This window comes from Ruditapes philippinarum, unplaced genomic scaffold, assembly GCF_026571515.1.
Source record: "Ruditapes philippinarum isolate M1 unplaced genomic scaffold, ASM2657151v2 ctg5637_1_1_1_1, whole genome shotgun sequence".
Classification (NCBI taxonomy): domain Eukaryota; kingdom Metazoa; phylum Mollusca; class Bivalvia; order Venerida; family Veneridae; genus Ruditapes; species Ruditapes philippinarum.
The window spans coordinates 120919-132248 of record NW_026860170.1 but is presented as its reverse complement, the minus strand read 5'-3'; the positions used below and the strand labels follow the sequence as shown (position 1 = coordinate 132248).

Genomic DNA, 11330 nt, shown 5'->3' with positions numbered 1-11330 from the left:
AGCACCTTTTCTCTGTACTACAAATGGATCTGCTCTTGCCTCAGCAAGTAAAGGTTTAAATCACCAAATTTTCAATTATTTTTGCAATTTTGCCAAATAATTAATCCAAAAAAGAAGCCTGGCCATTATAAAATTACAAATTATATTGTTACATAACTATTCAAAGTCTCCAAATATCACACCCCAAATGAAAGTATGTCATGATTGAAATTTATTGATAGTAGATAGAATGGGTACTGAATATTGTCTTATAATTGATTATTAAAAATAAATTTGACATACTTTATAAAGATTTTATTATGCTGAAAACGATGCTTGCTTGACTTCATTTTCGTTTAACAATTTGTAGCTATTCAATGACAGAATAATATCCAATAACATTTAGGGTACACTATAAATATCAAAATACATAAAATCATATTGTTGAAGTGCAGACTGCCACTACAAAACTGATTTTTTTTTAAATTTAAGACCGGATATTTTGAAATTGGATGTCATTTTGTTACAAAAAGCTTATAGATATCCATTTTTATAAAATTTCATATCAATGTTTAAAAGCTATTAGTATGACTTCCAACATTAAATGTATACTGTAACAAAGGAAAAGTAAAAATGACGAAAAACCCAAGGCTAATGTATTTATTGTGTTGCAACTACAACAATAGATTAGAATCTTATATATTTCGTTTTAGATCAATAAGTTGGGACACAATATTCTACAAATTTCAAAATGGGATAAACTATTTCATAGAAGTCAGTCTTCTGTAGAAAAGGGATCACTTTTTCTTTAGAATAATAACAGGTTGCCAAGCAATTAAGCTATCAAAACGCACACACTGGGGGACTTAAATGATCCACTTGATTACACACTGACGCTAACATGTAACATGACACGCTAGCATTTCGAATTTCAATACTCTTAACAAAGTGAAAATGTAATACATGTGAATAGAGACTTCCAAATAAAGTACGATATTTATTTGGGATAGCAACAAAGAAAGGTAATAAAAATCCACTTTTAATGTTTTTTAAAGAAAAATTTATCGTTTTTCTATATTTATAAAGTAAAATCCAATCTAATGTCTAAAAGGGGAAAATGATACTTGTTTTCGACTTCAATAGGTGATTTATTAGTAATAAATTTTAATTTCAATCAATATTTAAGAATTTACAAGATGATTTATTGAGAGTTATTTATAAGTTATCAATCAACTAAATGAAGAAACGGTTAAAGATAGTGTAAAGATGGGTGATTTATAGTCTCTTTAATATGTGTTGCCGTTAAACTACTGCCTTCGAGTGCATGTTATGCACCGTTAGTTTTAAGTAATATGAATTTTAACATGAAGATGTTTTTCAAATAGTGCTAGCGGCAGTTAAGACATATCTACGGAGGCCAGTCTGTCCTTTCGTTTGTTCTTACCACACTTTATACAATTCTTTTATTTGTTTCTTTTCACGTGTAAATTTACAAGACGCTACTCAAATGTTCGCAAAATATAGCGTTCTTTCTTAAATCATTGTATTGGTGTACACCCATCCTTTAACAAAGGATTGAATGGCCATATCTTTACTGTGAATTTAAAGAAGTATAATACTTTTACGATAAAAAAACAACTACAATTACTTCAAAATTTGACAACAAACGTTATAAAGATCTGTTGCGACGTCCAACATCTTTCAGTACACTTCAATGAGTTTTATGTTGAGTAAAGCTCAAAAATGACAAAACAAGAGGGCCATGATGTCCTGAGAACCGTCATCTGAGATCCCCCCCTTAATAATTTATAAAATATCTGTAGGTCTGCAAAGAAATACTACATGTAAAATAAACTAATATTATGGACACAAGAGGATTTGAACGTGTTTTTCCATATACATGTGTTTGTCTAAATAAACTATGTGACCCACCGGGAAAAGTCAGTTTTGAAAAGTTTATTTAAATTTTGTCCTGGACAACAAGGTGCAGCTACATGAAAAATGGCTACGCAAAGGCATTCTATATCAAACGATGAAAAATATCGCATTTTGCTTAATAACGCAAAAACAAACAAATGCTATTATATGTCATACCTTATATATGAAAGTCGAGCAATTTTAGCTGTTTTTCTTATCGAAACACCGAAACCAGATGCACATAAAGATGATATCGTCAGTCGCTCAGCGGCTAGGCAAACGCTGAGAAACAAAAGCAATTCAAATAGTTTTTCATAATGGCAGTGTTGTCATTAAATGATATCTGAAACATTTCATTTTGAATTTGAGACTCACATACAGCAATTTAGAAAACTGTCTGTTAATGTTAGTTTCAAAATTATGAACACATATGTCAGAGTACGATAAATGGTTTACTAATAATGATCTTATATAAATATTATAAACCTATGTCAAATTTTTTTTTCCTCAATATTGTCTAATCATAAAATGTAAGAATCTATGTCTATGAAAGGGAAGCCAGTACTGGTGTCTCACTATTGACTTCACTCTATGATTTGGTGCAATTAAAAAGGATTGTTACTTTAAAATATTTGGTAAAAAAGGTACACTGGGGTTTACAAAAGCACGATTGCCTGGAGCAAATTAATAATTATGCATATACAGGCCACAATATGTCTGCATTGCAGCTGTTTTTGCGATAACAGTCGATTTCCAATATTTACCTTGACTGTTTGAATTGGCTTAAATTGTTGAAATTAACAAATTAAGTGTTATATCATGCTAAAATCACTAGATTCCGTAGGACATAATATTAGGTAACTTATTTCATAAAATATCCTGTCAAAGGTTGTTTTTAGTGAACTTTTTGTGTCTGTCTGAATATGTGCAAAAGTATGACGACTTATAGATACAACAATGGGCAGTTAATGTTTAAATAGTTCGGAACTAATGTCTTACTCTGGGTATTAAACATCTTTGAGTCTGAATCATATATAAATTATCTAAAGTATAATAGTATATTATCTAATATAGTAATATATAGCTGTCCGCTACTGTAAAGGGAAATAATTTAATTATTCTTTATTATAACAGGAAGAGGAAGTGAGTCATTTCCATTTGTATCTCCATTCACAACGAAAAGTGGAAGAGAAAACAAACTTTCCGTCAATCTAGTCAGGTAGATAAAAATACTTTTTCTTGATTAATTTCATGACATATAATTAAAAAGTCGGTAGAAATGTATTTATACACATAATTTCAAATTTAGAGTAAAATGAATATGTAAGTTTAAGTGTAATATTCCTAATATTTTCGTAATTTAATGTTCTGTTACTGTAGATATAAACACCGAAAAATATCATATTTATTACAACTGATAATTAAACTCTTTTAACAATTTTGTAACATTGACATACACAAAGCTTTCATTATTTTAAAAGACCTAATTTAATTAACCCTTTATCGTTGATTATTAAAGGAGGTATAGTATAACTGTTTTATTTTAAAGATTTTTGTATAAAAAATAAAAATATGATTACAAAGTTTTCAATGTTCGTCTATATAAAAGGAACAAAGATCTGGTTATTTAAGAAGTTACATGCACAGAAAATGGTCATAAAATTACGTTAACATTTATGAAAAGTATATATTTAAAATCATGTTTATTTACAGTTACTGAAACAAAAATTTAAAGTATGTAGAAACATGTTTTATGGCGTACTGACATTATAATTTTACAAAATTCACGTAAATGAAATAAAGATCAAATAGCTGTTCAAAGTGCATGCAAATCGGATATATAACATACTGCATATTTTTTTTAATTCTGAATTCTACATTCTTAACTATATAATCATATCTGTAAATTAAAAAATCTCAAACTACACGTAAATTCCTTTAAGGAAAATAGAACTAGAGTTGTCACAGAAGTGACAGTTCCTTCCTCTATCTTTTTTGACAAAGGGTCTTATGTAGGTCCTTGTATTTTTAAAGCTACATGCCTCCAGATGAGTCAATATATTTCAATAAAATTAAACTTTAGGAAAATGTACTAAGATGTAAGGAAAGGTAAAATTTTTTTAGAGTAAAGTAATATTTTACATATTATGTGCGATTAATGACTGATTTTTCAGTATTTACAACTATATTTTTACTGCATGACTAACGCAGTAAAGGCTATTTATGCATATTTAGACAACATTTTGGTAATTTACGTGGTTTGTAAGTGCCATTGATTATGTGTAAACTGCTTCCTTTTGGTTACTTCACAATATTACACATTCAAATACACTTTCAAAATGTTAATGAAAATGAGCATGAATCTGGAAACGTGCTGCTTTAAGAGAATTGGAATTACAGACACCGGACACGGGGGAGATAGTCTGACCGACTGACTTTCCAGATATGACAAAGTGATTACAGTAAAGTACATTCTACATTTCATGGTGGGAATATGATTACGTAATATGTTAATAAATTTTTGACAACTTTAAAATGTAGAGCTATATGTAACTCAGTCTTATTATAATATACTGTAAAAAGAATTAATTCAATCAAACCTTATTATAACAGGAAGAGGAAGTGAGTCATTTCGTTTGTATCTCCATTCACAACCAACAGAGGAAGTGAAAACAAACTTTCCAGCAAACTAATCAGGTAGATAGAAATACGTTTTCCTAATTATTTTAATGGCATGTAATACATGAGAAATATATTTTTTACACATAATATTAAATTTATAGTAAATGAATATGTAAGTTAAAGTATAGTGTTTAAGTGTAATATCCCTAACTGATATGATTGTAAGACAATGTGCTGTTATAACTGAGCGTTATAAGGCAATAGGTTAAACTACGGGTTAATAATTTCCCTTTTGTTGTAAGATCGAAACCACGCATGCCATTTTTTCCAAATTTATATTTTCATCATTATTGGGGCATTGATTTTTTATGTTCTTCGTTTTTAATATGTTTTTCGCTTATTATGGTAAGTCTTTACTTTTCAAAATAATATGGCTAAGAATTAATATTTTATATTCATTAATATCAAAATCAGTATAATGTCATTTTAATGCCGTAAAACACAACACAAAACAGTTTTTCTGAGTGGCTTTATGTCCGTATTGACAATTATGCAAGATCTCGGTCATTTCCATTAAATTGTACTACAAAACCAAATAAAAGTAGGTCTAAAACAATTGCAACAGTTGGGATCGTACCACAGACCTGTCACACATCAGACAATCACTTGTTACATTAAGCTGGTGTGAGCTTCAAAACATTAAGTTATATACTCCCTTTTAATTCTCTTAAACCACACGGACAAAACCGAAACGAGATCGATGTTTAAATGAGTGCTTTAAAGCATTCATAATTGACAGGTCAATAAAATCAGTCTTTATCTCAATATTATTTCGTCTTCCTTTTACTTAGCATATTTTACAAATCAAAAAATAGTCTAACAAGTTGTAACATAAATAATTTAGCAAAACAGATGTTTATTCAATAACCTAACTTGACTTGAAAACATTGATTCCTCGTCATTCACAATTAATTGTATACAGAGGATACCGTTTAAATTCGCCACACAAAGCAAACGTACATGTGGACATGTTTACATTTAAAATCCATTTTAGAAATTTTGTATGAACCTTTTCAAGTTTTTCAGTTTAAAGAAATTCCCAAACTTCATATGAATAGTGAAGTATAGAGGCAACAAATGAATCAAATAGTACAATAATACGTCTAACAGGTACTTCTAATTGCTCTCTTATGGATAATAATGAGCTCATTTCCCGGATACCTTTACCGTCAAAGATTTTTGTTGCATTCATGTATGAACCGCCTCGATTTAACAATTGCATGATATTTAAAACTTTTTAATTTTCTATATTATTTGTATTTTTTCTTAATCTACTTTGATTTTTTATTTTGTACAGTAATTTTCAAAATCACAAATTACCGTACAGCATCATCTGCAAATAATAAAAAATATATGGAAATTTTATCTAAAAAAATACAAGCTGCTTGATCTTGCTATAAGTACATTTCAACATCACTCATAATAAAGGAAAGAACAATGGAGAAATTATTTCCCTCCTAATAATCCAATATCAAAGATGAAAAAAATTGATAAATTATTCATACGTTTAACTTCGTGTTATATTTTTCTAGTCCTTCGGGGCCATTGAATCAAGCACTTTTAAGTGTTGAAAAGTGAATACCACTCAAGCCAGTGCTGGGGGCGTGAGGGATATTGTACTTTTATCGTTATCCCTCATGTACGGACTCAATCAAACCGAGTCTACAATTTTCATGTAATTTTGTTGTGATAAATGCTATTGAGGGATCACTTTTTGTCCAGACATTTTTGAAATCTTTATATAAATCAAATTAATCTGTTTTTCAATCTAAGCATTCAATATGAATATAGCATAAACTGTACTATAAAATTATGTTTAAATCAGATATAGCATAATTTTGGTTTTCCCAATTTTTCAATTTTTCATTTAATACTACGGTAAATAATTTGCCGAAACGGCTCATTAAAGTAATACCTCTGTAATTATTTGTATCGTTATGGTCTGCCTTTTTTGTATTGCGGTATTATTACACCCTTTGTCCATGATCAAGGAAAGCGATGTTTATCTGACATATAACTGAGTAAAAAAATTAACGGGCTGACGAGTACGTCAATACCGTCTTTAAAGTATTCATATATAACATTATCTAGTGAACATGCTTTGTTTGTACCAAAGCAATGTGATAAATCTATACAATGTAGCTGCCTAAAATATCCATAATGTGTGAACTAACACTTTGTCTGTCCCGTAATCTGATAGACATTATCTTGATTTTATGGACTTTAGTTTAATTGCTGTAATTACACCTCGTGTTCTTACATTGTCAAAAGAAACAGACAGCACTTTTGTATGTGAATGCCTATATTATGGGTAGTAAGGTGTCCCTGAGAAATTTCGAAAATATTTTAACGATAGTGTGCAGATAATTATTATAAAATAATCGGACAAATATAGAAAAATAAATTTCAGTGATTACTTTAAATGTAATGTTCGCCAGTAAATCGATAACAAATGACGTGTATAGCGGATAATGAATGGTATTTTAATGATAGAAGTCAGAAAGGTCATTGATCATTTTGATCCAGTAATACCATTTATTTTCATTAAAAAATATGTCAAGCATTCGGGCAAAAACATATACTACCTAAGAATGCTACAGACAAAATTTGATGATCATCCACCAATTGGTTCTGCAGAAGAAGATGTCTACAGGTATTTTAATTTCAGCTCTCTTGACCCCTAAAAGGGGCCAATTGAAATCATATGGGCAAATTTAGGTGTGACTGTCACAAGGATGCTGCAGACCAAATTTAAAGTAAATCTGTCCAGCGGTTTCAGAAAAGAAGATGATTGTTGACGCATGACGATGGACAACGGACGCTGGAGTACCCCCCTTTAATACTAATGGCTCACTCTGAGCCTTCGGCTCTGGTAAGCTAAACAGTAATAAGTAAAAATCTTTAACAAAAGAATCTGTGTTGCTTATTTATACAAGTTTTCATTTCCTTACATTACAGAATGCTTCAATCACCTGATAGCAGGAAACATCTATCACTGATGTTATCAGAGGTTTTAGAAGACATTGGTGTGAATGACAGAATGAGGATGAGAACAAGAAGAGTTATCAAGTTGATGGAGAATATGGATACTATCACAATGAAGTCATTTGGAAATAACACTATTTCATATTATCTAGGGAGTAAGATTGAGGGAACAACTACTTATGGACTAAAGTCAGACTTCGATAAGCTATGTCTTATGAATTATTACAATGTAATACAGAACAGGTCAGAGTGGGAACATGGCAAAATAAACTTCTTCATGATACAGGATGAGCACACTACCCCTGGGTATTGTTTTCTTCAGCTTCTCCAAGATAATAGACCTCTTCCTGCCACTGTTGTTCCTGATAAAAGATATATATCCGATTGGAAAGGAAGAATATTGCATAAAAACAAATTATATGAAGCAGATAATACTATACTAGTTACACAACATGGACCATCATATGCTACACAGGGGAGGAAAGGATTCAATGATGCAGACAGAGTGTTAGCGTATCCCTGTAAATCATGGCCAAAGTCAGCAGAATCAGGATGGTTAGAGAGACAAAGTATTGGAAAATGGCCAACACAAGACATGAGAAGATATGCAGCCAGTACTGTGTGTTGTGTTGTTCCAACTGGGAGTAAGGTCAGTGAATACCCTGAATTGGAGTGGAGAATATCTACATCCCTGGCAGAAAGATGTCTAATGTTTGATTTAGATATAACACAAATAAAGTGCTATGTTTTACTGAAGATGATTCTTAAATCTCTTTTAAATCCTCAAGGGGAAATAAACATTTCAAGCTTCATGTGTAAAACAATTTTACTTCATTGTATAGAACAAAAAGAGCCAAGCATTTGGAAAGAGAACAATTTATTAGAATGTTTAAAAGACTGCTTGATGAAATTAAGCAGTTGTGTACAGAACGACAATCTGTCACACTTCATTATACCTGATAACAATTTGATTGCAGGGCAATTAACAGCTGAGACAAAACGTCAACTTTTAATCAATATAAATGATTTTATACAGAATGATGTACATAGTTTACTTAAAATTAATATTGATAATCTTGGACACAGACTTCAAGTTAAACTGAAATTAGTACCTGAAAGACAATACAATTTTTACTCTTCACTGAATACTTGTGAAATTGTTTCCGCTTTCAATTACATACTATTCTCAAACAGTTGTGGCGGTAACTATACTTTTTTTTTAAAAAAAATCTCTAATGAAGATATTGGAATAATGAAGCAAAATGTAGAAGGGCTAATGAGCTTCAATAATAATCATCATAAATTAGAACAAGCTGCATTCACGTTCCTAGCACCTTTTGTCTGTTCCACATATGGATCTGTCCTGGCCTCAGAAAGTATAGGTTTAAAACATCAAGTGTCACCTCAAGCCTTGGCTTGGCTTTTAAATGGTTTTGAATCAGATGTCTCATCTGGCAGACTGAAATTGGCTTCAGTATTCTACAGTTCTGGGGATATAGAGAAAACTGAACTAATTTTGAGGAACACTGAAGAGCAGTTTTACTCTTTTCCTGTTTTCCATTTTTGTAACTGCCCGTATCTAGTGCCTACACCAAAAGTGCCAGTAAAAGTAGAAAGGGTATTTAATGAACAAAATGTGGACTGCGTCAAATATATTACAGCAATTTGTGTCAGATTTTTAAAAAAAGAGATCAACTGTGTTCCTCATGAACTACAATATGAAATGTTTAGATCTACACAGGACGACATAAAACATAGAGATAAATATTTAGACCTTTGGATGGACTTTGCTGTTGTTGATTCTCTTCCTTTCCTGTACTTCCTACAATATAAAGTCTACAGGCATCTTCATATGTATAAGGATCAACTAAAAGCTATTAATAAACTTGCAAACATCATAAAAACAGATAAAACCCTTGGACATAAAGAAACAGCTCTCAATGTTTTAGGGCAATGCATGGAACAAGAAAACAGACCTAAACAGGCAATAAAATGTTACTTGCTTTCTCTGAGACAAAGAGAAAGAAACAATGTGGCACGAATTCATATATGCCGACTTCTCTCCGGAGTTCTAGTTGACAAGGAGGTTATACTTTATAGCAGAAAGTGAAATCACCTAATTACGTGGTCAAGAAATTTCTTTTCCAAAAGGTAAGATATTAATAGTGCGATGCAAAAAATGTAAAAAATCTTACAGCAGACGAAATGAAATTTCTTTGGATCTTAAATTTTTAAATTGATCTATCCACGAAAAAAGTGCCCCCACGAAAAATAATGATTTTGCAGTATACAGGTGAATATAGACTGAGTGGGATTGATATGACTGGACGTGCTAGCTGGCGGCAAAATATAACCTGAATATGATCTACATGGTATGAGAATCTCATTGATGGAGGAATATAACCAGATTGAGGTGAAAATGACTTGCGGTGCTAACGGATCGGAGAAAATAACCAGATAGAGATCTATATGACTCGAGATGCCAGCTGATGAGTAAATATAACCAAATATGGGGCGGTAAATTAGGGTTATATTGATCAAAGACGGTAATATCCTGCCATACATCACGCCAGCAACCTTTTGATTGATTTATAATATTGCTTATTCAATTACTGTCGAAAACATTACAATAATGATAATCTATATAGAATGTTGACGGTTATTACTCTTAATGCAAGACCAAATCCATTGTGGATAGTGTTCGTTTTTTGTCCTTTTGCTATGAACTGGTTCTGTATGATCAGTGACTGATGATTGATTTTGTATCGCTGATTGATTTGTATGAAAGTTATTTTATAAACTGATATTGCTCTGTTCTGGGATAGCTTTGACATGTTTAAATAACTGAAAACTCTCATTCTATCAAAGTGATAACGTCTTGAAATAAGGTAGACAATTTTAAATAGAAATACTTTGCGGATTTCTATTTTGTTATATTATGAAGTGACATTCTATCAAAACTGGTATGTATATACCTATTTAAATTTGAACTATGAACTGTCTCTAATGTAAATATTGTCATGATTGTAATTGTTAGATATGTTATTTATAAATTTTCTATTGTAAAATTTGAGTTTTCTTTCATAAATAACACAATGAACACTAAACGTAATACAAAACATCAATTTACATTGTTTTATAAATATACTTAAAATATTAATTTTTTTTTAATGTTTGTTTTATTTGTAAAACCATTAAAAATGGATTCTTTATGAATACGTGATACTGGAACAAAAGACTGAAAGTATTTTATCTGTAGAGTGAACAATGTTATTAGTTCTAATGAAAGAGGAAAATTATATGATACATATTTCTTTAAGGTTGAACTATCTGTAACAGCGATAAAGCATTTTAACTTTTATGTATTCGTTACGCTTATACCAAAACCTATGGCCTTTTACAACCTTTCGACGTTTTGCCCTTGTCAAAATATATTAGTATTCAAAACCACTGTGATTAAGCGCGATAAATAGCAGATCAGTGACATACCATGTATCAATTACTGTAATCTTTCTCGTGTGTCTTAGATAGGAATTCAAGTTAATCAAATTACAATATTTCTATTCAATACATAATTTATCACAATAAGCATATAAAGATATATTGCACGTCATTATCACTACATCTTAGTATTTTTACATGGTTAAAACAAAATATATCAGGTAAAAACAAGAACTGACACTGTCAAGGTGTGATACCCTCGCATTCCACTTTATCAGAATCAACAGTGGCCATGTAGAGCTCAAGGACAACATTCTCTGTGACCT

The 11330-nt window shown here is 30.8% G+C and overlaps 1 protein-coding gene across 1 annotated transcript; it reads left to right on the top strand.

Annotated features, from left to right (window-relative positions):
- The first annotated feature begins 863 nt into the window (after positions 1-863).
- On the top strand, positions 864-10626 carry LOC132759109 (uncharacterized). The gene is made up of 4 exons (XM_060750830.1): positions 864-1001; positions 3031-3115; positions 4510-4593; positions 7537-10626. The coding sequence occupies exon 4, from the start codon at positions 7538-7540 to the stop codon at positions 9671-9673; it is 2136 nt and encodes a 711-aa protein (XP_060606813.1). The 5' UTR covers positions 864-1001; positions 3031-3115; positions 4510-4593; position 7537; the 3' UTR covers positions 9674-10626.
- Positions 10627-11330: the final 704 nt, after the last annotated feature.

Bases quoted from the DNA above. Each gene is read 5' to 3' on its own strand.
- LOC132759109 (XM_060750830.1), top strand. From the start codon at position 7,538: ATGCTTCAATCACCTGATAGCAGGAAACATCTATCACTGATGTTATCA.